Here is a 23,662-nt window from a genome sequence, read left to right on the forward strand (position 1 = left end):
GTTGCCACGACCCGAAATCCCAGTCGGAAAACCCCAGCGGCCGGAAATCCCAATTGTAAGGACCCACTGAGAACATCTTTTCGTGTCTTCCCAGGCGTCTGTACAAGTACCTCTGTGCGCTCATGTCATGGTAGATGCTGCCAATGCCTCCACTCCCGAATCTGTTTCTTCGTCGAAGGAGCTCAACATGACACTGTGCAAGGCTCTTGATGAGCATTTTTTGGGCCTCGAATTGCATGCCTTGCCATTCTTGCCCCAACCATTTCAGCCTCCATTGTTTCAGACACTTTGAACTGGAGCATCCTATCGTACGCTAGCCTGTTATCGTTATCGTGGGCGGAGGCAATGCATTGCGGTATTGTAATCATGGTATTCTGCTTGAGCCAGCTGACGGAGGCAGCCAAACTCTGAACTGCATCATCATGGGGGCTTTCCGGGATGATACAGAGTGTGGCTAGTGGGGCAGAGTTCCAGGAGATGTGATAAACCGGCGAGTCAGGTGGGCTGCTTGGATAATTGAAGACGTAGCAGTGGTCCTTGCTGGTGATTCTGAGATATTTCCGAACGACCTCCTCAATGCTGTTAAAGTCGACTTCTAGTGGCTTCGGGATATCGGCGTGCGGAGATGGGCTTTCGAATTCCTTTGCAGGGACGCGTGCTCAGCCGGTTGAGGTTTTTCTCGACCAATCCTGAGATGTAGTCGCGAATGTCGAAAGCCATGTCGCTTGTCGTGGATGAGTGTGGTGAATCTGCCAGTAATATGCTAACCGCTGCCTCGATAAAGGAGTGACGCCGCATAGCCGTATCATATATTTACCGAAAGAACCAGGAGCATGACACAACCTTCTCCCTGTGCTGACTTCGCCCGCTTGTGGCTGCGTGTTTATAATGCTTTTCATCAAGTCGATTGCTTTTGCCTCCTCCAGATACATCAAGCTGTCGAGCAAACTGAGCAAACGGATTGAGTGTCAGACATTACTCACGAACAGATGCGCATCTGGAGAGCAAGGAAGATGGATTGCCACAAGTTGTGTCAATCCAGCCACGCCGGGTACGTGGTTCGTTGCTCTCCGCCCTCTTCCCTTCTGGAAGCTCATCATCTCCAGCTGTTGTCTTTGTCTCAAGCGCCAGACGAACGTCGGTAGAAGAGTACAAGCTCCTCGACCCCGCGCCGAGGATGCTTAATGTCTAGGAGATGCATGCAATGATGATCTTCCCCCGCTATTGATATGGTGGCTTCACATTTACCCGCGGCAGAATTGTTGACACCTCCATTCGTGCATTTTACCCACGCCACGACTTGCTTCGCCTGCTCCATTCCCGTCCTCCCTCCGACAAGCAGCCGGCGAAGCGGCACGGGGTCGGGGACAGTTGCAGAGAGGATGCTACACAAGAGAGGGCAAGTGAGGAGGATGGGAACACAGGGTATGGTATATAAGGTATGCTGGGAAGAGGAGGGTGGCGAGCTGCTTTCCCGAAGCCGTTGCACGATACTGAGATCTGTTCCCAATATGAAGACGCTTCTCCTTGTTGCCTCGACTTTGCTAGTGTCATTTGCAGAGGCGACATGTATCTCCAGTCAGAGTCTTTCTGTCAAAGCTAACACAGGGATCTTTACTGGCCTCCTCAACCCAACCTATCCATCAGTGCGCGAGTTTCGCAATGTCCCTTTCGCTCAACCGCCGGTGGAAGAGCTTCGTTGGCTTCCACCTCAGAAGTTGCCAGCCTCGAGCAAGCGGTATGATGCCACTCAGTACCCACGGTCCTGCCCACAGTTTGTGAGCAGGGTGAAATCAGTCTGGAGCGACCAGATACCGGAATGGCTCATTTTCGATGGTGGTGAAAGCACGAGTGCTGGCCTTTATGCATACGGTACATCTGAAGATTGCCTGAACCTGGCCATCTGGACGCCTGCGAATGCCACAACGGCCTCTAAGCTTCCAGTCATCATGTTCATGACAGGAGGTAAGTGGCCTCAGACCCTGTCGATTAGTTTGTCTAACACATAATAAAGGCGGCATGGTTACCGGTGGCGTCAACATACCCGTTCAAATCCCAGCAGAGTGGGTATCTCGCAGTCAAAGCCACATTGTCGTGACTATCAACTACCGAGTCAATATCATGGGCTTTCCGAACGCTGCAGGGCTGAAGACTCAAAATCTTGGGCTTCGTGACCAGCGTGCCGCCTTGGAATGGGTTCAGGCAAATATTGCTGCATTCGGAGGCGATCCGACTGCTCTCACGCTATGGGGACAGTCAGCTGGCTCTCGTAGCACCGATTACTACAACTTTGCTTACTATGACGATCCCATTGCTCGCGGCTTCTTCATGCAATCAGGTACAGCACTGTCGAGCCGAGCAGGCACTGATTTCCGAGGGTCCAATTTCACGTTCGTTGCCAGGAATTTGGGTTGTGACTTACCGAACAATAAGACTGCCGAATTGCAATGTATGAGGCAAGTGCCGGTCAGCGATATCGAGAACTTTGTTGGACAGTACCAGGACAACTCAACCACGACCAATCCTCACCAGGTACCAATCGCTTTCACACCGATTGCGGATGAGGATGTCGTGTTCAGCAATTACACGGCTCGTTACCTCGCGGGGCAAGTAGCCAAAGTGCCAGCAATTCTCTCCAACACGGCCAATGAGTACTCGTCTCTGGCGCCATATCCGCTCAACAATCTCACGGAAGGGCCGAATCCTCAAGCAGTGATGGCAGGGACGCTCAACACCGTCTGCGGCATCTCTAACTCCAGCTTGTACCGGAATGACTTGAACATTTCCACCTACCGATATGTCTACGGCGGGAACTTCTCCAACATTAATCCGCTGTGGTGGATGGGGGCATATCATGCGGCAGACCTCGCGATGATGTTCGGAACGTACGGCATCAGGGCTGGAGAGCCGTCGCAGCTCGAGATCGCGACCAGCGCTGCCATGCAGGATCACGTCCTTGCGTTTGTCAAGGACCCAACCAATGGACCAGCAAGCGTGGGTTGGATGCCGTACGACTACCGGGACGATGGCGGGCAGATGGTCCTGTTCGGCGCAGATGGCAAGGCTGTCCAGCAGGTCAATGGGACGACCGTTGAAGGAGTGTGTTACAGTGAAGGCGCATACGATAGTACGCCATGAGTTGTTGGTACTGTAGCACGAAGATCTGCCTGTACCCGTCTTAGCCCGCTATGATCTTGAAATCATTGCATATTGCTCCCAAGTAGTCTCTGTAAATTGTTGTAGAAGTCACAACCCTCGCAAACATATCATCTTACGCTACAGGACCACATTTATGCAAGTAGACATAGTCATGGGTGTTTATGCTTGCGGACGCAAGACCTCGGGTGAGGAGCAAGGTGGAACGTGGTTCTAAGTGGGGGAGTTTGTCTTGGAGGATTCGTATGCTGGGAAGGCCGAGACTCCTAGGGAGGCGCAGTCAAGGTCGAGGACTCGACTCCAGCACCATCAGTCTCTACCGTCCAAAGGTCATATGTGAAATGGCCTTGACGAGCATCATGCCAACACTACTTTAAATAAATCGACGATAATGCGGTAGTCAGGGGCGTCCTTCGGGACACCACCTTTCGGCGACAATAAATCATGGGCGACAAAGCGCAGTACGAACACCTGCCCATTCCCACCTACGAGGAGGCCACCTCATCCCGCCCTGCTTCGTCGCAATCACGGCTCGGCCCAGAAGAGATCAGCGACGATGCCGAAAGGCAAGGCCTTCTCGTCTCCGCGCGGAACTATCGCCCTCCGACCGTCGAGTCCGCGCGACCGAGTCTCGACTCGCTCGACGGCATCGAACAAGATGGCGAGAACGAGGTCCGCCGCGAGATGCAGCAAATGGACATTGAAGACCCTCTGAGCGATGCCTCCTCGAACCGATCCCTCCTACGCTATCGCCTGTCCAAGTCGTTCTCCAGCTTCACAAACTCCTTTTCCTCCCTGACGTTGCCTTCCTTCCGCAATTACCTCTCGAACATACGATGGCCGAGCATAAATTACCAACAGTTGGACGCGAATCGCGTCGTCATTCTGGGACGGCTGTTCGGGGTTTTCCTCATCATGGGGGTGCTCTATGTACTTATAGCTTCAGACGTGTTATCCTTCGGAAGGAATCGGATGGGCATGGGTCAGATGTACGACCCCGAGTCCATCAGAGTATTCGTACAAAATCACATGAACGATCATGGACATATGCAGAAATATTTGGAGCACATTACGGATTTCCCACATATCGCAGGCACCGAAGGGAACTATGTTCTGGGCGAATGGGTCGCGGAGCTTTTCAAGGCGGGCGAGTTGGAGGACGTTGAGATGGAAAAGTACGAGGTCTATCTGAATTACCCCCGGAAGGACGGCAGGAGAGTCGCGATTGTCGAGCCAGAGGCTCTGAAATGGGAGGCTAGGATCGAGGAGGACCAAGAGCAGGCCCTGGTGTTTCACGGTCACTCCAAGTCAGGCGACGTGACGGGGCCATTGATTTATGCCAACTTTGGGTCGAGGGAAGATTTCAAGCGACTCGACGACGAAGGCATATCTGTCAAAGGCGCAGTCGTGCTCGTTCGGTACTATGGTTCCCAGGGCGACAGGGCGCTGAAGATCAAAGCGGCAGAACTGGCCGGTGCCGTTGGATGTATCATCTATTCCGACCCTGCGCAAGATGGCTTCGTTCAAGGGCCCACATTCCCTGATGGGCGGTTCATGCCGGAAGACGGTGTCCAGAGAGGCGCTGTCAGTCTCATGTCGTGGGTTGTTGGAGATGTGCTGACCCCAGGGTGGCCGTCAACTCCCGACAACAAGAGGCGGTTGAAACCTGAAGAGAGTGCCGGTCTCAACAAGATCCCGTCCATCCCCATCTCTTGGAATGATGCCAAGCATTTGCTAGAAGCGCTCAAGGGACACGGCAAGCAATTCTCAGGTGACTGGGTTGGCGTCCCCGAGGTCGAATACTGGACGGGAAACCAAGATTCCCCAAAGGTCAACCTGAAGAACATACAGGATGAAGAGACCAAGCAGCCCATCTACAACGTCCTCGGCAAAATGTCAGGCTGGGAACAGCCCGAGAAGAAAATCGTTGTCGGAAACCATCGTGACGCTTGGTGTACCGGGGCGGCGGACCCAGGTAGTGGCACGGCCATCATGCTCGAAATCGTGCGCGTCTTTGGTGAGCTACGCCGGCTTGGTTGGCGACCACTGCGCACGATCGAATTCGCGAGTTGGGACGGCGAGGAGTACAATCTGATCGGCAGCACAGAGTACGTCGAGAACCGCGAGACCCAATTACGCGAGGACGGGGTCGCCTACCTCAATGTCGACGTCGGCGTGACAGGCGCCGACTTCCACGCCGCGGCCTCGCCATTATACGAGCACCCGTTGATGCACGTCATCAATCGCGTGAGTGATCCTTCGACAGGGAAATCCATCCGCGAGATCTGGGACGAGCAGGGCCGTCAAATCGCAGGCCTCGGCGCAGGCAGCGACTTTGTCGCGTTTCAAGACATTGTCGGCACATCCTCGATCGACATGTTCTTCAAGGGCGCCAAGTTTCCCTATCACTCTTGCTACGACAATTTCGAGTGGATGGCAAGGTACGGTGACCCGGACTGGAGCTACCATAAAGCCATGGGCGAGATCTGGGCACTCTTGATCCTCGAGTTGGCCGACAAACCCCTCCTCTCGTTCCAGGTGACCTCCTACGCCTCCGCTCTGGCGAAGTACGTCGACGACCTGGACGCCTACGCCAAAGGCCCAGCCGATAGTCAATCCCTGGATTTCTCCCGCCTACGCGAGGCGACCGACTTTCTATCCCAACAATCCCAACAATTCCACACCTTCGATCAATCGTGGCGGGACTTTGTCTTCGGGTCCGGCGGCTTCGAGTCCAGCGCGATGGGCGCGGCTCGGATCGACCACAATGACCGCCTAGCGCAGTTTGAAACCCACCTGCTGGATTTACGGGACGGCGGCGGACTCGCAAACCGAACGCAGTTCAAACACGTGGTGTTTGCGCCGCAGGTTTGGAGTGGGTATGACGACGCCACGTTCCCGGGCGTGAGGGACATGATTGATGTGGGTAACTGGGACGGAGCCCAGGTGCAGGTCGAGATGATTGCGTCGATCATCAAGGATGCAGCGACGAAGCTCAACACGTAGCGAAGTGGCCAGACAGATGGGAGCGCGCGCGATGCAACTCCCAACGGGCAAGTGATGATGTTTGCGCCGCAATAGAGATCTAACCGAGAAGCATCGGGGGGAGGGTGTTGATCTTCTACGGTACATAGAACCTCGAGCTCAGAAGTGCAGTACAGTAGCAAGGCGAATGGAGTCACGGACAGCACAGCATAGCACGGGATGGAAGCGAAGTCTATAAAAGGAGTGGTCGCAAAGGGGTAAGGATGATGTCCTATGGGTTCTTCGTGCATGTTGATATGTTGATATGTTGATATCCTACTTTGATTGAATATATGTGTGTGTGTGTGTGTGTGTGTGTGTGTGTGTGTGTGTGTGTGTGTGTGTTTGTGTGCGCGCACCCAGTATGTGTCCTGCTTGAGCCGCCCAGATGGGTATCCGCGACTTGCAAGAATCAGAGAGATATCCTACGTACTGTGATTGAGATATGTGTCTGTATTCTGCTTCGCTGCCAAACAAGGTATCCCCAACTTCCAAGCATCGGAGAGATATCCTAAGGTACTCCGTACTGTGATTGAGATACAGTATGCATGTGTTCTGCTGGAGCTGCCATATACAGTACCCACAACCCCGACGTCTAAGAGATAAGAGAGAATCATCCACAGGCACCGCAGCACCGATCACGTTTAAATAGACGGGCAACTACCGGTTCTTTTCATGGCCCCTAGTGCGCGTTCCCCCAGTCGGAAGTGATAATTAGTCTCCTCGGGTTCGAAAGATGAATACGGAGTACGGAGTACTCCGTAACCATTACCAGAGTGCTGTCCAGTCAGTCAGTCAGCTATACAGCAGGCTACCCTGGACAGAACTGTGTATAACTACCTAGGTAGTACATACTCTGTATACTTTAAGAACGAACCCACTCCGCCAGCTTGATGCTCGTGCGCTGGACGAAAGGACCGACAGCAAACAGAGGTATGGGATGGTTGTGAATTCTCTCTCGGGCAGGAGTAAATGTACAACTGACTGCACTGACCATCGAATCATTATCCTCGACAACGACAAAACTCTTGCATCCCAGGATTTCTCCAGGTGCGGGAGTAAGTGCTGTAGGATGCGGTATGATGAGATTAACGGGTTGCGGTCTACATGGGTGATGCTTGCAGTCTATTCGACTCGACTCGCGCCAGACAACAGGCCTTCGGGATACTAAATAGTGTGATACTGTGGTATATGACAGCACTCCGCAGCCTGACACCAAGTTCGAGCCACTCGAGCCCGCCGAACCCTCGGAGTACCTACAGTGGTACTGTACTGCAGAAAGATACAATACATACCCCGGATACCTCCTCTACCTGCGGCAGGCATTACAAATCCCTCTTGAAACTCTTGGCCAATCCCCAAAAATTCTCCATCTTTGCCCGGCTCAGCACATCCTTCGCTTGGGCATCCGTCTCGCAGACCCTCGCGCCCAGCCATTTCCGAAAGCTGCGCTGCTTGGCCTCGCCCTTGAATATCACTTCACACTTGTTCAGACTCTGATCCTTCAGCTCGTTGCTCCCTTCTTCATACGCCTCGAGCCACTTGGCCAGGACCTCGCGATTGCCTTCCTCGACCGCGCGCGGGGCCTCCATCTCGGTCCAGCGGATGCGGTTCTGCATCAACTTGTCGTAGTTGCGGATGCTGTGCTCACCGCCCTCGACGACGACGACGTTCAGCTTGGGATGCATGATGCATACACCCGTCAGGGCATTCTGCTCGGCGTTGATGGATACTTGGTACCTGTGCTTGCCGTTGGCGAGACTGTCGATCTTGTACACCCTCACATGAATGCCGCGGGCCGCATCCTCGGCCTGTTGTTTGGCCAGTTTCTCTGCACGTTCCTCCTTTGTGAGCTTGCGGTTCTCGTTCTCCTCGACGTGCTTTTGGTGCCGTTCGGCGATCTCGCGGTTCACCCGCGCTTCGACGGCCGTGGGGTCTTTGACGGCTTCTTCGCCCAGGACGCGCATCAGGTTGCCCTTTTTGACCTTCGGTGGCGGAGGAGGCTCGAGGCCCAGTCGGACTTTGGCTTGTTGTTCTTGGAGTTCGGCTCTACGCCGTTGGCGGCGAAGTTTGGCTTGTTCCTTGGCCGTCAGGTACATGGGCTTGGGGGCTGGGTTGTTCTTCTCCTGTGGAGGCTCGATGAGCACCGGATGTTGGATGTAGATCGTGATGATGCTGTCCGGGGTGTCTATCTTGAGGTTTGCGGGATCGGAGATGGCGTCGTAGCTCTTGCCGTTGACCAGACCTTCATCCCACCACTCCAGGTCCGGTGGTGCCGGGACGAGGAATGCCTTCTCCGTGTCGAGATCTTCTTCCAGTCCTGCCTGCCTGGCTCGTTCGGCAATCTTCTTCTTCATGGCCTCGAGTTGGGCCTGACGGCGGAGCGCCGCAGCCTGCTGGATATACTTGCCCTTCTGGTTGAAAATCAGCTGCCGCGACTGACGACCCTTGGCCAGCGCATTTCGAGCCCCGAGGCTTTCATCGAAGTAAGGGTTGTCTCTGAGCTCGTCTAGCGATGGTGCCGAGATGTCAAGCTGTGCCTTTGACGGCGCAGGCGATTCTGTCCTCCGGTTGCCAGCTGCCGGCGCAAACTTGGCTTGAGGTGTGCGACCGTGGCTCCTCTGCACATCCTGCTGCGCATCCGCCAGCAGAGACGGGTGTAGACCAATGTTTAACCCTCCTCGTGCTTTGGATGCGTCCTCGGCGTAGATGGGTGGAGTGTAGGACGGCGCATTGGCCCGCGACGCTGATTGACCCGTTGCAGCAGCCACGCGAGCCTTCAGCTGTGCAATGCGATCAAGAGCACTTGACGTGGCAGTCGGCGCGGCAGTCGCTGTTTGCGCAGGCGAGCTCACTGCTCCCACCTTGTTCGCTGCCATCTTGGCCTTGATTTCCGCGGCCCTCGCCCTGGCCGCCGCGATCGCTGCGCTCATGTCTGGTTTCGCTCCAGGCGGGGCCGCCGAGGCCGACGGAGTGGTGGGACGAGGGGAGCCATTGTTGGACCTGGCGCGTTTCTGGCTGTCGAGATCATCGTCTTCCGGGTGAAGCCTTTTCAGCACATTGCTCGCCTTGTCTGCCATATCGACTGATTGTGGAGAGGATAGACTCACTGTAAGCAGGACCCGCGAGCTGGAGCAGCCTCTGTCGGCCTCGTTACAGTTACAGCAGGTGGTGGAAAGATTAGAGTACCTTCGTTCTGTCGGCGATGTGGAGAAAAACATCAATGCCAAGACCTAGAAGCCTTGCTTGATGCTCACCCGATTTTAACATGAGGGTGACTCCACGTTGCTGTAGTAGGAACTATTCTAAGGGCGAAGGCTAGAAGTAATATTATTCACTCGGCGATGGGGTATTGCCAAACAAGGGAGAAGATTGCAGGAGCCTACTGAGCAAAAGAAAACAACGCTCAAAGACGACACTCCAGTCCCTATCAACACAATTGTGATGGTGGCCGCTTCACCAACTTTCATACCAGTTTCTCTCCTCTTTCAGCACCCAAACCAAGGTCATACGGCTCACTCAAGCTCAGTTCACACTCGGTTTTCCGCTCTTGGCAATGACTCTTGAAGGAGGAGGAAGCCAAGTGTAGACGAACCTGCACCCCTGTTCCACTCCTGTTTTCAATCGTCTGATGCATTTTGATAGGCCCTGGGCCTTCCATATTCTCGATCTTGTCGAAGAGTTGCAGCATTCTCGAGATCGCGAACATTGCTTCTGTCCGCGCAAATTGTTCTGTGTTACAGTCAGCGATGGCACATTCAAAGCGAACCTATAAAGCACTTACGTCCAAGGCATTGGCGAGCCCCTCCGCCAAAAGGAATGAAGTCCCACCCGAATTTGCGATCTTGCCACCTTTCCGGGTTGAACTCTTCAACGCTCTCTCCCCAGATATCTTCACGGTGCTGCATTGAGTAGGTCGGAACAAGCACCTGAGTCCCTTTCGGCACAAACACGGGGCTTCGTCCATCGGGCCCACCTCCGCAAGGCAGCGTGGTATCTCGGACAGCCACGCGCTCGTTCATTGGGACGACGCCAACGGTGCGAATAATCTCATTCAGAAACCACTGCATGTACTTGCAAGACCAAAGCTGAGCGAAGGTGATTTGGGCACTCGGGTCGGCCGATAGGGTATCCAGCACTTCTTTACGCAGTATTGCGAAAATGTCGGCATGGCGCGCTAGAAAGTAGAAGGACCAGCCCAACAGCGATGCCGTGGTATCTCTTGCTGCATGGAGCACGTTCAGCAGCTCGCATCGTAATTCGTAATGATCTTTGGTTTTGCCTATAAGTTCGTCAAGAAGGATGAATTTGTCCCGTCCCCTCGTCTTTTCGTCCACTTTGCGCCCGTCCCAGGTACCATCGAGCCTCTTCTGAATAAAGTAATCGACGCAGTCTTGCACAGCTTTGCAGTGGTCGGGAAAGGTGTTGTCCCGGAGAAGCCAGCCGTATTTGGCCAAAGCCCCTCTCCTGTCGATGATGTGTTTGGCCTCGTCCAGGTGGTATCCGAAAGTACTAAGGTCAGGCGCGTTGTAGTCCCATGATAGCGGACCCGCGCGGTCTTCAGGGCTCAGGGTATGCACCGACTGGCCAAACAAGAATTCTGTCGAGGTATCCAAGGTGAAACTGTAGAATAAGGGAGACAAGTCGACCTTCGCGGTCCAGCCATCTTCGGATACTGGCATCCTTCGCAAGAGGGCGTTCAGGTGTCTCTGGAAAAGGTCGAGGTCCGCGACATTATCTCTGGCGAATTGTGATTGAATCAGTCGTCTTGAATGCTTCCATTTCTCTTGTCGGTTCGTCATCACCCCAGGACCCAGCAGAGACTTGAAGCATTTTTCACGGTGTAGCCCAATGTCAAAGTCCTGCGACTGCGTGGCGAACATAGCCTTGACGTTCTGCGCATCTCTTGTGATGATCAATTCGTAGTCGAAGATCGCCGCCCTGACCGTGTGGACTGTCTTGCCGATGGCGTTGAGATTTTCATGCATCCAGACTGGTCCTCTGTCCTCTCGCGTTGCTCGGATGCTTTCCCTGAGAGTGCCGATTCCAAGAAAGCCCTTTCGCGGGGCGGTAGGAGGTGGTATGCATCCAAGACGCGACGCTTTCCGTGCATTTCGTTGTCTCCGGATCAAGACTGAGGCGACCTTATAGCACAAAAGTCCCACCAGAATGAGGAGAATTGGTGCGAAGTACATGATGCTGCCAGCAGGGTCCGGGGCAGACCCGGACGCAATTCGAGATCCAACTGTCTCTTGGCTGCGAAGGGAGGTCCGCGAGCAGCTCGAGGTTCAACTGTCTCTTGGCTCTGAAGGGCGATCACCAGGGCTATAAACCCTGTGGTAAGTTAAGCGCCACTTTGGGTAGCCCATTGCTGTAGTGGCGTTCGATGCCAACCACCCGGTTGTCGGTGGTGTGTGCGAAAGGGGATATCAGGGGCCCAAGCCAACTCGTGCTGCTGTAGGCTTCAGGACATGACGGACTGTTAGCTGATTAGCTGGCCGGCGAACTATTGAACTGTCAACAATGTCAACTTGGACTCTGTAACACGTGAAACGGAACTAAGAAGATGAGCATAAAGGTTGAAACAACTCTGTACCTGCGTTCGAAAATGAGACATTGAAGCTTGATGAAGCTTGACCAGAGCCACATACTCCACTGATCCGGGGATAGCCAGTTCATGGTTGTCTCGTCTATCGACTTGGGCTAGATGACATCTGAGCTGGAGTGGAGATGATCGGGGGTGAAGGTTTAAAGCACAGGATCTGCGTCCGGACGCGGAATATTGAAGCTTGAGCAAAGCCACATACTCCACCACCCTCAGGACAAGCCTCACAAGCCTTTCTGTCAGGATAGGGGATAGGCGCAGAATGATTGCATCTCCGTCTGCAGGGGATAGAGATGATCGGCAACGTTTACGACTTCTCGCCGCGCGTTCACTCTTTTGCGTGGCTTCAGACCATAGGAACTTCCCGGGGCACCTTTCTTACAGTCTGTTCTGCGAGCACAGGAAAGTGGTGGCTCTCCACGCGCCTGCTTTCGAGATTTTGGAACTGTAGGGAGTATATTCCTATCAATAACACCTGGAATACTCCGTACACGTTTCGTCATCGTGGCAAGTGGCGCGACAACGCAGCTCATCAATCGATGTGAGCCAACTTCCACGGCAAGTGCTCCGTATGCCTACGTGGACTACCGATTTCGGCCAGCTCGTCGGGAACGGACCACCTGATTCCAAGCACGGATACGTATCTAGGTCCATGCAGGCTATGACTGCCCTCAAATGGTGCTGGCGAGGCATAGTTTGCACCCATGGAAAAGTCCTCTCGTCTGGTCTCGAATGACTCCAGCTTCGGTCCATCCTGCACACCCTTGCCTGGATCACAGAGACTGTGACGCCGGAGGTTTCTGACCGTGAACGTCTGGTGTTCCTGGTAAGCCAGGCTGATCCCGATGCATTGTCTCCCACCTTTCGAGCACGACATATTATACTTCTTCAGCTCGGGGTTCTTGACGTATCGATCAGCGAAGAACTCATTCGGACGCTCGTAGAGTTCCCAGTGGCGGTTGATGATCGGCGCTGTCATCCCCACAACAGTACTTCTGACGATTACGTAGTGTTGTCCGTCTGCAGACTCGTAGACCAGCTTTTGGTCCGGACAAGGACGATCTTGCCGGTGGGCGGCTCGAGGATGACGGCGATCAGAAACGGAAGGCCGTCGAGCCTCGAAGCGACCGGTAGTAGCTGGCTTGGGCCAGGACGCCAGCTTCCAACTCAACTTTCAGCCTGTCCAGGAGCTCTCGATCTGCGAGCAAATGATACTTAATGGCCGCGAGAGTGAATGCAGTTGTTTTTGGTCCAGTAATGACGATTCACCATGGCCTTGTCTACAAGCCGCCGGGTGTGCTTCTCCGATTCAGGATTGTCGCTTCCTATGGTTTCTCGAAATATCGTGCGATCCTCAGAAAGTTCGTTTGCAGCCTTGACGTGTTCAGTTTGATCGGCGACGCCCTGTACCTAGTCATTCGATCTGCCCAAAGCCATAGGTGTCAGCGTCCTACCACGACGGACCTTGCAGTGACAGCGACCCGCGGGAGAAGGTATCGTGATGGAGGACGGCGAGTTCGCCGTGATATAGGCCAGCCAGTACACCAAAATCGGATACAGTGATCCGCAAATCGCCAGCTTAGAGTATTCATCTCAGCTCAACGTCGTCTGGAGGCATCTTGCCACCCAGTTTCCTCCTGAAACACATCAACATGGTACCGTACACAGACCCCAGCAGCCAAAGGACCAGGTTCGCAACATTGAACCCAGCAGCAACGTGGAAGCGGGTAGTGTGATTCTGAAAATATCGCCTCCCAAAGGCGGCAACCACCCCAACCCAAGCGAACGCCAAAACCCATTGCCAGAACAAATTCCAGAGCAGCCACAGACGACTTGGAATCGGGTAGAAAATGTCCAGCGCAGACAGGACGGCTGTCACTGTTGATAATGTGGCGATAACAATGGCAAAAACCTGTTCACATACCAGTTCAGGCATAGCCAAGGGTCGCGTTCAACTTCGAGGCACTTACTGAGATGCCGGTATTTGTGGGACCATTTGCGATATCTGAGGCATTGATGCCAATGACAATGATAGCTGCGAGGAACTGCAAGGAGACTTGGATCAGGTGGACGATGCGACTTGTTGGGGCATCCTTCCAGTAGAAATTAATGCTGATCATGTTAGTCTTTCTACAGATATCTCTGGAGGGTTCATATCAGCGTAGTCTCATGAAACTCGATGGGCATTGTAGAGCCGTTGGGACTGATGAATATAATGTGGTCCAGGCAGCAAGAATTCCTGAAACAGGAAAGCCGCTTCGGATAAGCTCTGCGTATTCGCATTATTGTACTCCGTACTACGTAGATATACCACCTGGCCAAGATGACCAGTCCATGGAAAGGCATCTCGCCCAATGTGGAACAGCGAGGACCAAGGGGCGGGGTGCATGTAGGTGGTGAGAAGAGCTCCTCGGTTCTTGACGAACCTGCAGTGGAAGATCACGTCCAGGAAATTTAAGCCAAAGGATGGTGAAAGGGAAAAGGGACAGCTCTCGGCCACGTACACCGCGGTAATAAAGCTCGCCGTAGGACAATGTGGCGGGTGTGCCACTTGCTTGACCAAAGCGGCCGCTAAGCACGGAGCAGATCACGTGGATTGAGCCTGGCCGTGTTCCGCCAACCAGGAATCGACTGACTCGGAGGCAGCTCTAACAGCTCTGCACCTGACTCGGTCCAAAATTTTGTCGCAAAAAAAGTTGCTGTAGTCCCCGCAGCAGTAATTGTTCGACAGGTCCAAGACCGTTGCAACTCTTCCTCCTCGACATCATCGTCGGTCGTTTCCGCTCCTGTCACTGGGTCATGGCATTGATGCGCAATGGCAGGATATGTCAAACCAATTCCGTCGGCCACCGGCGGCCTCGCCTTTTCTCGGCTTCAGTCACACGAGGTCCGCAAGATCTCAGTCAAGCGCATTCATGTCACCCCAGCATTAGATTCTATGTTTGGTCCGATACCAGGAGGCCTTCATGATCCGGCATTGGGCGCAATCCAAGCATTGGATGCAAAGTGAGACACTTGTATTCTTGGTGCTGAACCGAGGCTGACACCTATAGTTGCTCGACATGTCGCATGAATGCGATTCATTGCACCGGCCATTGCGGTCATATTGAGCTGCCTGTCACTTGTTACCACCAACAATACATCGAGTCTACCTTGCGTCTCCTACGTGCAAAGTGCGCCTACTGCCACCACTTCAAAGCCTCCGAAAATTTCATCAACCAAACTATATGTTTCCTACAGCTGTTGGAGCTTGGCCTCGTCGATGAGTACCACAAAGTCCGGGACCTCCGTCTTCGCGGTGGGTTGCCGAAGACGCCGAAGAAAACTGACCACCCGGACGATATTGTGGAACAAATACTAGAACACGAGCCACTAGAAGAGATCCACGATTTCATTGAACGAAGGACGGAGGTGACGGCTAAGGCTATAAGAAGAGCTACGCGAAAAGGGTTGGTTGACCCGCAAGCCCTCATTCGAAATCCTATTGCTATCGCCGCCCGTAAGGAGGTCATCACAGCGTTCATGAAGGAGGTGCCGAATTGGAAGAAGTGCGCGAGGTGCGGTGGTGCCAACACCACATACAGAAAGGACAGAAGCGTGAAGATTTTTCGGATGCCACTCGCGAAAAAACAAAAAGAGGCCATGTCAGTCGTGGGACGGAAAGCTCCCAACCCTCTCCTGTTCCTCAAAGCCGAGCAGCGGCAAAGAGAGGAAGTTAAAAAGCCATCAATGCCAAATGGTGCGAACGGAGTGCATAATGATGATGTGAAGATGCAGGATTCCGCGCAAGCAGAAGACACCGACGTTCACGGTGCCGAGGACGAGATTGCCTTGCGTAATGCGTTGGAGACAGCAGCCCAGTCGAAGACTTTCGCACTCGAAGACCAAGAAGACGACATGCAGACATATATGACGACCACCGAAGTACACGCGGCGCTCAGTTTACTCTTTGACCGTGAGCAGACTGTTCTCGGCTTGCTGTATGGGGCTCAGCCTGGTCGAAAGCCTGCTCGGGTGTCTCCGGATATGTTCTTCATCACCGCAGTCCTTGTACCACCGAATCGATATCGTCCGTTGGCGAGACAAGGACCAAATCAAATGCTCGAGAATCAATTGAACGCAGTCCTGAACAAAATTATCAAAGCCGCCAACGATGTCCGACGGATTTCACGCGAGTCAAGACGAGCCAAGATCGACCCCAATGCTAGACCGAGGACCTTGAATGAAAGCCTCCAAGCGGCAATTGTTCTACAAGAAACAGTGAACGCACTCATCGATTCTCCAGCACCGCCCTCCGGCAGGCCAACCGACCAGGGCGTGAAGCAGGTCCTGGAGAAGAAAGAAGGTCTTTTTCGCATGCATATGATGGGAAAGCGTGTCAATTTCGCTGCTCGCAGTGTGATCTCGCCTGATCCCAACATCGAAACCAATGAGATTGGCGTGCCACTGGTCTTTGCAAGGAAGCTCACTTATCCCGAACCCGTCACCAGCCACAATTTCGAGCAAATGAGTAAGGCAGTAATCAACGGCGTGGAGAAGTACCCTGGAGCGGCAGCCATCGAAAATGAGAACGGCATGGTTCTGAGTCTGAAGCGCAAGACCCTCGAGCAAAGAAAGGCCCTAGCAAAGCAGTTGATGACCTCGACAGCTCCCGGCGCCAAGGGCGAAAACGGCAAAAAGGTCTACCGGCATCTTCAAACCGGTGATGTGGTTGTCATGAATCGGCAACCCACCCTACACAAGCCCTCGATGATGGGTCACCGTGCACGCGTTTTGCACAACCAGAAAACAATTCGCATGCACTATGCGAACTGCAACACGTACAACGCCGACTTTGACGGTGACGAGATGAACATGCACTTCCCACAAAACGAGCTCGCACGGACGGAAGCTCTCCAGATCGCAGATACAGATCATCAGTATCTATCAGCTACAGCTGGCAAGCCTTTACGTGGTTTAATCCAGGACCATATCTCTATGGGTGTTCAGTTCACCAGTCGAGACGTGTTCTTTGACCAAGACCAGTATCAGCAACTACTCTACAACTGTATCAGGCCAGAGGACAACCACACTATATTCGAAAAGATTCAGATGATCCCACCGGCAATCTTGAAGCCGAAAATGCTCTGGAGTGGTAAGCAAGTGGTCACGACGGTATTGAAGAACATTGTCCCAGAAAGATTTCGAGGTCTCAATCTTACCAGCAAATCATCAACATCTTCAGATTCATGGGGCGAGAAGACCTCGGACGATGCAAACCAGTGGACTGTAACTAGGGACAGGATAGTCTTCCGGGATACGGAGCAGGTGGTCATCTTCAAAGATGGCGAGCATCTTTCTGGCATTCTCGATAAGTCTCAACTCGGCCCCAGCGCTGGTGGCCTTGTTCATTCCACGCATGAGCTTTATGGTCATATCATTGCAGGCAGACTGTTGAGTATATTGGGCCGACTACTCACGAGGTACCTTAACGAGCGCGCCTGGACCTGTGGAATGGATGATCTGTACCTGACACTTCAAGGCGATAACGAACGGCGTCTGGAACTCAGCAAAGCCAAGCGCATCGGTCTCGAAGTCTCGACCGAGTATGTGACCCTGAAGAATGGCGAAGTCGACGAAGAAAACCCCGAGCTATTAAGCCGACTCGAAAATGTGCTCCGCAATGACGACCAGCTCAATGGGCTCGACCAGCTGTACAAAGCGAAAGTAAAGACCATTACCGACGCCGTCACCAAAGCTTGCCTGCCAGCTGGTCTACGCAAACCATTCCCGTGGAATCAGATGCAAGCCATGACCATTTCTGGAGCCAAGGGTTCGAGCGTCAATGCAAACCTGATCTCCTGCAACTTGGGTCAACAGGTCCTGGAAGGTCGAAGAGTTCCTGTCATGGTCAGCGGCAAGACACTGCCGTCTTTTCGAGCTTTTGAAACAGATCCAGTCGCTGGTGGTTATGTCTCCGGCCGATTTTTGACTGGCATCAAACCCCAAGAGTACTTCTTTCACGCCATGTCTGGCAGGGAAGGTCTAATTGATACTGCTGTAAAGACATCCAAGTCAGGTTACCTACAACGCTGCATCGTCAAAGGTCTCGAGGGGCTTCGAACTGAGTACGACACATCCGTTCGAGAGAGTTCAAACGGCAGCATAATTCAATTCCTGTATGGAGAAGATGGCCTTGAGGTTCCCAAGCAGAAAAGCTTGAAGGAGTTCACATTCCTTGCAGAGAATCACAGCTCCGTGGCGTCCCTCATCAACGCGGAGGAGTCGTTTCCCCGGCTTCGAAACCCAGACCTAGACCTGGCGCAGGAGCAAAAGGATATTCTGAAATCTGTAAAAAGAAGCAAACCCAGAGACCCGTTAACAGCTTTGTACAGCCCGGGCAGCCATTTTGGAAGTACTTCGGAGTCCTTTGCAACGGAATTGAGTGCATACGTGAAGGAGAACCCCCGCAAACTGATCAAAGACAAGAAGACCAACCCCAATGGCATTGTCACCAAGAAGACTTTTCAAACCCTCATGGACCTCAAGTACATGAGGTCGATTGTCGAAGCTGGGGAGGCCGTTGGAGTGGTCGCGGCGCAGTCAGTCGGAGAGCCTTCTACACAGATGACACTAAACACCTTCCATTTGGCCGGCCATTCAGCAAAGAACGTGACTCTAGGTATTCCTCGCCTTCGCGAGATCATCATGACAGCGAGCCCAAAGATCATGACTCCGACCATGACGCTGAAGCCCATCAAGGAACTAAGCGGCGCTCAGGGAGAACGCTTTGCCAAGAGTATCAGCAGATTGCCGCTATCTCATGTCATCAGCGACATGGCCGTCTCTGAGCGAACTGGTGGCGGTACGGGTTTTGAACACGAAAAGATCTACGACATCTTGATAGATCTGTATGACCCCGAGGAATACGAAGAGGAGTACGCGATCAAGCGGGATGATGTTCGCCAATGCTTTGAGAGGATGTTCCTTCCGCTGTTAGAGAAGTTAATCAAGATCGAATTCAAGAAGAAGGCAAAAGAGGCGGAACGCTCGGAGATCACAGCAGCCATGCCTGATGTGGGTGCATCTGTGGGTGTCATTGAAGAAGCCAGAGCGAGACGCCCAAGAGCCACTGAGAATGAAGGTGGCGAGGATGACATCGATGAAGATGCCGACCCAGATGATGCCAAGGACATGGCAGCTAGGCGCCGAAGAGAAAATACCTTTGATGAGCCTGATGAGGAAGAAGAGGGTCTCGCGAGCGAGTCCAGTGACGAGGAAATGGACGTTGACGACAGTGCCGGTGGCGATCGAAGCGGCGAGGTGCATGTCACCAAGAGAACAAAGAGTGCTAAGTCTGCCCAGAACCTGCGGGAGCTCGACCCCGACGATCAAGCAGACGATGCAGTCGACACGGAAGACGAAGCCCGAATGAATCAACTAAAGGAAAAGCTGTCCCATCTCAAGCGTTTCATTTTCGCCAAAGGTGGAGGCAAATCCTGCCGGATTATCCTCAGTTACAGCTCCAGGACACCAAAGCTGCTGCTTCTCCCGCTGCTGGAGAAATGCGCCCACACAGCGGTCATCCAATCTATTCCCAATCTCGGTGTATGCACACAGTTCATGGAAGAAGTCCACGGTCCTGACGGCAGGCCACTCAAGCAAGTCAACCCGGAGACTGGTCTCGACGAACTAGTCAAAGAACCCGTCATCACGACTGAAGGAGTGAATCTCCTTGCTGTGCGTGACTATCAAGACCAGATTTACCCTCACACAGTCTACACAAACTCCGTACACGACATGCTCAAATACTACGGTGTCGAGGCGGCCCGCGGTACCATCATCAAGGAAATCGACTCGGTCTTCAAAGGTCACGGAATCAGCGTCGACACGCGCCATCTGAACCTCATTGCGGATGCAATGACTCACTCCGGCCGGTATCAGCCATTCAGTCGTCATGGTCTAGTCAAAGAGGGTGGAAGTGTATTGGCGAAGATGAGCTTCGAGACGGTCATGGGCTTTCTCAAGGACGCCGTGCTGTTTGGTGAGCGAGATCCATTACTTGGGCCGAGTGCCAGGCTTGTAGCGGGCAGGAGAGGGAACATTGGCACTGGAGCATTTGATGTGGTTATGCCGGTGCATTAACAGGAATACTAAGAGTAAAGGTGTTTCAACGCCGAGGATGACGGGCGACGAGGTAAGTCGCCATTGCCCTTTTCCGTCGATGTGGTATGAAACGGCGAGAGCCTCGGACGAGGCCTGTGGCTTTCTTAATAGTCTCAACCCCTGATGAATTGGCTGTGAATCCCTGGACAGGTCAGTGTCGAACAGGCACCGACTCCGTATTGCCTTCTGTCCGTGCGAGCTACGCAAGAACTGCACTCTACCAGTGCACATTACGAGGTACTGTGCTAAAGCGCATTGTGCCGCTAGCGCGAATGAAATGAAGCCAACGGCCCGGCGAGCGTTTCCAGCTCGCCTAATTGGCTCGAGCCAATCCGCCACGAAGACTAGCTTCACCCATTAGACCCACCCATTTCGCCTGTGTTGCAACTGGAAATATGGAAAAGTCCCACCTCCACAAAATTCAAGCTCCTGTTCATCTCGTCACTTCGCTTCTTTGATCACGACTCCGCTTCGCTTATTTGATCGCGACTGAAAAGAGCCCCTCTCTGACTGAGCGAGGCTCGCTTTCCTTACCAATCTACAAGCCTCGGGCCATACCCTGGGTGCTTACGAAGTACTCACGTACCGCGTCGTGCGCGTCCTCCCTCTTACCTCGTCCCCTCGGAAGAGCCCACCGCAGCTGGCTTGGCTGCCGATCCTTCCGCTAGAGATAGTGTGACTCCGTCGCCTGTAGTGGTGAAAGGAAGCTAGGGGATGCAGGCAATGTGCAGATACGAACAGCGACAGCCAGAAAAGGAACCTCCACCGGCGCAGTGATCGCTGGGCCGGGTTGCTGAAGAAACAAGGGAATAATGCCGCTCCACTTCGACAGCACAGACCACTGCTAGCTGCCAGGCTGGGTTTCCGTGCTTTTTGCGGGGACTCGTGCCGAACGACTCTTTTACCGAACAGCTGCCATGTGGTCGGTGTCGCAACGACTCGGCTCAAGGGAATCTCCCATTTTAGTGGCGCGAGACATGTTGCGAATTTCGAGGCCCTGATAACTCGTAGCATTGAAGTCGCTGATCAGCGGGGCGAGATGCCGCATCGGCGATCTTCCCACTTATGTACTGGTATGTTTGTCCCGTCGTGCATGGACTGACTCAGTTCTGCTTCAGAATGCTCGACCAAACTTGACCCATACTCGGGCAGTCTTGAGGCAAGGTTTTAGATAGGGACGTTCCTCCTTGAACAGAACAGCATGTACATAAACTGACGCGACAACACATTCGGCCTACGACGGTGACCGTGAGTTATGGTTTGGCGTCCTAACAAAGATAGATCTTTCCTCGCATTGGATCTGCATCCATACGACGCTTTGACCGTTGGCACGGGACACTCGTCAGGGGCAGAAACTTAAACCCCGGCCCATCGCCGCCAGCCGCTGCTCCCCATGCCACTCAAACTCCCTGAGGCGGAAGCATCCAGTCCTCTCTAGCCAGGCTTCATATCCCACTCGTCGGCTTTCCGATTTGCGGTGGAGCCCTCCTCTGTGCTTTGTGCAGCAGACAGCTGTTCAGACCTCGTCTGTCTTTCAAGGACTGGGTTCATCTGAACGCATAACGTGGCTGGCTAGATCCCTTCTAGGAAAGCCTCTTCTCTTCATCAAACAAGCTATCCCGGGGAAGATTGACTTTGCATGATAATGTTTGACTGGGCGCGTCTGGTCTTCTCCTTAGGCTCAGTCTACCCCGGATTGCAGTTGTTCTCGCCTTTGGCCCTGGCTAGCCATCCATGCGGTGCTGCTTGCAGCTAAATCAAGTAATTCGACCCAGTCGCTCCTGAACCTTGAGAGACTACTGGCGCCTCATTTCATGGGAACGTTCTGCGCCGCATCGATCGATCCAGGGGTGTTCCACCTCCTCATCCACCACTCGGCAATCATATCTTCCCCGTGGATCGCACATCGCCTGTCGTGCTCGCACATCACGTCCATGCTGTCAACAACTCCTTGAACTTAGTCTTCGTTTCCAGCGGCAGCAGCCACAGGCGAGATGGGCTTGGATCGTGGAATGGAAGCTGTGGTGACAGCGGCAGCTGTCAACGCGCTGGCATTTCTTTTCGTTGTTTTCCGGTGTATATCCCGATTTTGGATAATACATCAGGCAGGACCTGAGGACTATCTGATTATATTTGCCTTGGTACTCTCGTGTGGGACTACAGCCACTATTGTGCTTCGTAAGGACTTCATCCTCCTGTGCTGGCAGTTGCGAATCTAACATTGCGTCAGAGAAGGATAATGGTCTTGGTCGGCACTCAAACACGGTCAGCGACGAAGAAAACGAGAATCTGTCCAAAGTCAGTATCTACCCCGAGACTTCCGAGGCGCGCATGTGCTGACGGACCGCTCAGCTGCTGTATGCGAGTATCATCATCTACAACCTAGGGCTCTTCCTAGTGAAGGACTCGATCCTCTATCAATACTTGCGCTTCTTCGTCGACAGGCGCTATCGCTACGCGGCGTGGTTTCTCATTGGCTTCATCTTCGTCGCAGGGATCACCTTCATTCTAGTGTCCTGCTTTTCTTGCACGCCTGTCGCTTTTTACTGGGACAAGAGCATCGAAAATGGCCGCTGCATCGACATAATGGCTTTCTGGTTCAGCTTCTCCAGTTTCAACATTGTCACTGATGTGGCCGTCTGGGTGCTCCCAATGCCGGTTCTATGGAAACTGCAACTTCCCCGGAAACAGAAAATCAGCTTGATCGCTGTATTCGCATTGGGTGGCTTGTAAGTGGCCCGAGCTCGCTCTCCTCCAAGGTTGCCGTTACACTAACAATCGAGCAAAGTGGCTGTATCACTGCCATCCTCCGCCTTCGAAAACTGTATGTCGCCAGCAACTCCACCGATCTGACGTACGACAACGTCGGCGCCGCAACGTGGTCGGCGGCCGAACTGAACGTCGGTATCATGTGCGCGTGCATTCCTGCAATGCGGCCAATGATAAACATGATCTTCCCGCGATTCCTCTCGACCACACGACGCGATCACAGCTCGAACCCGTATCCCCATCGAGCGCCGTATATGCGCAACGAGAGCGTCGTCGAGCTCTCCCAGAACATCAAAGCGCAGAGCCAAATCAGCAGGGATGACTCGACCAGCTGGGACAATGGCCACGAGCCGAATTCGATCCGAGTGAAGAACGAGTGGTCCATCACCGAACGAGAGCGCGTTTAAACGGCGGCTAGTGTGCAGGATGCCCCCTGGGTATGATGCAACCGTACGATATGACTTACGAGGCCCAGGTATAGCAGGTTATGGAGGGCTGAAAAGGAATTGTGAGCATTAACAGGAGGGCGACAAAAAGGTGGCGGCATTCTCGTTTGATCATTGCGGATATACCACAAGCGGAACATCAGTCGACGCTTGAGAAGAGTTATCAACAGCCAACGCTTGTCAAACTTCTGAACAGGGGGCGGCATTATGTGGAGGTTCTTTGCTTGGCACATGCATGGTTAGTGAGGTACGGCGTTGGATGCGACACTGTCACACGGTATATCAAAGGGCGTCGTGAGGGTCAATGATATGTGCAATTTGCTCTCAAATATACGGGCATCATCGATTCACACTCTCAGTCGCTTTAGCGAACAGCAATGAGAGATCCAGAGCACCTTGATAACCCATCCGTGATTTCAGTCCTATGTTCGTGAGGACAAAAAGGGTGTGTACTACGTACAACCGTTCAGCAACATCACGCTCCGAATCTCTTCGTTCCTTGCCATACCCCGTACAG

General features: G+C 53.4%; 8 protein-coding genes across 8 annotated transcripts; 4 read left to right on the plus strand and 4 right to left on the minus strand.

Annotated features, from left to right (window-relative positions):
• Positions 1–1,511: 1,511 nt before the first annotated feature.
• Positions 1,512–3,138, plus strand: A1O7_07829 (uncharacterized protein; the record flags this gene model as incomplete). Its single annotated transcript, XM_007761825.1, has 2 exons — positions 1,512–1,965; positions 2,015–3,138. 2 exons carry the CDS (start codon positions 1,512–1,514, stop codon positions 3,136–3,138), a joined length of 1,578 nt encoding a protein of 525 aa, XP_007760015.1.
• Positions 3,139–3,600: 462 nt separating this feature from the next.
• On the plus strand, positions 3,601–6,162 carry A1O7_07830 (uncharacterized protein; the record flags this gene model as incomplete). The annotated part of the gene is made up of 1 exon (XM_007761826.1): positions 3,601–6,162. One exon carries the CDS (start codon positions 3,601–3,603, stop codon positions 6,160–6,162), a length of 2,562 nt encoding a protein of 853 aa, XP_007760016.1.
• Positions 6,163–7,505: 1,343 nt separating this feature from the next.
• A1O7_07831 (uncharacterized protein) lies at positions 7,506–9,260 on the minus strand (the record flags this gene model as incomplete). Its single annotated transcript, XM_007761827.1, has 1 exon — positions 7,506–9,260. The coding sequence occupies one exon, from the start codon at positions 9,258–9,260 to the stop codon at positions 7,506–7,508; it is 1,755 nt and encodes a 584-aa protein (XP_007760017.1).
• A 386-nt stretch (positions 9,261–9,646) lies between these two features.
• Positions 9,647–11,375, minus strand: A1O7_07832 (uncharacterized protein; the record flags this gene model as incomplete). Its single annotated transcript, XM_007761828.1, has 2 exons — positions 9,647–9,912; positions 9,965–11,375. The coding sequence occupies 2 exons, from the start codon at positions 11,373–11,375 to the stop codon at positions 9,647–9,649; spliced, it is 1,677 nt and encodes a 558-aa protein (XP_007760018.1).
• A 942-nt stretch (positions 11,376–12,317) lies between these two features.
• Positions 12,318–12,764, minus strand: A1O7_07833 (uncharacterized protein; the record flags this gene model as incomplete). The annotated part of the gene is made up of 1 exon (XM_007761829.1): positions 12,318–12,764. One exon carries the CDS (start codon positions 12,762–12,764, stop codon positions 12,318–12,320), a length of 447 nt encoding a protein of 148 aa, XP_007760019.1.
• A 609-nt stretch (positions 12,765–13,373) lies between these two features.
• On the minus strand, positions 13,374–13,905 carry A1O7_07834 (uncharacterized protein; the record flags this gene model as incomplete). Its single annotated transcript, XM_007761830.1, has 2 exons — positions 13,374–13,697; positions 13,756–13,905. The coding sequence occupies 2 exons, from the start codon at positions 13,903–13,905 to the stop codon at positions 13,374–13,376; spliced, it is 474 nt and encodes a 157-aa protein (XP_007760020.1).
• A 695-nt stretch (positions 13,906–14,600) lies between these two features.
• A1O7_07835 (DNA-directed RNA polymerase I subunit RPA1) lies at positions 14,601–19,909 on the plus strand (the record flags this gene model as incomplete). Its single annotated transcript, XM_007761831.1, has 2 exons — positions 14,601–14,791; positions 14,839–19,909. 2 exons carry the CDS (start codon positions 14,601–14,603, stop codon positions 19,907–19,909), a joined length of 5,262 nt encoding a protein of 1,753 aa, XP_007760021.1.
• A 2,015-nt stretch (positions 19,910–21,924) lies between these two features.
• A1O7_07836 (uncharacterized protein) lies at positions 21,925–23,106 on the plus strand (the record flags this gene model as incomplete). Its single annotated transcript, XM_007761832.1, has 4 exons — positions 21,925–22,108; positions 22,161–22,228; positions 22,283–22,659; positions 22,719–23,106. The coding sequence occupies 4 exons, from the start codon at positions 21,925–21,927 to the stop codon at positions 23,104–23,106; spliced, it is 1,017 nt and encodes a 338-aa protein (XP_007760022.1).
• Positions 23,107–23,662: the final 556 nt, after the last annotated feature.

The sequence above is a fragment of the Cladophialophora yegresii genome (assembly GCF_000585515.1).
Source record: "Cladophialophora yegresii CBS 114405 chromosome Unknown aczIN-supercont1.5, whole genome shotgun sequence".
In the NCBI taxonomy this organism is placed as follows: domain Eukaryota; kingdom Fungi; phylum Ascomycota; class Eurotiomycetes; order Chaetothyriales; family Herpotrichiellaceae; genus Cladophialophora; species Cladophialophora yegresii.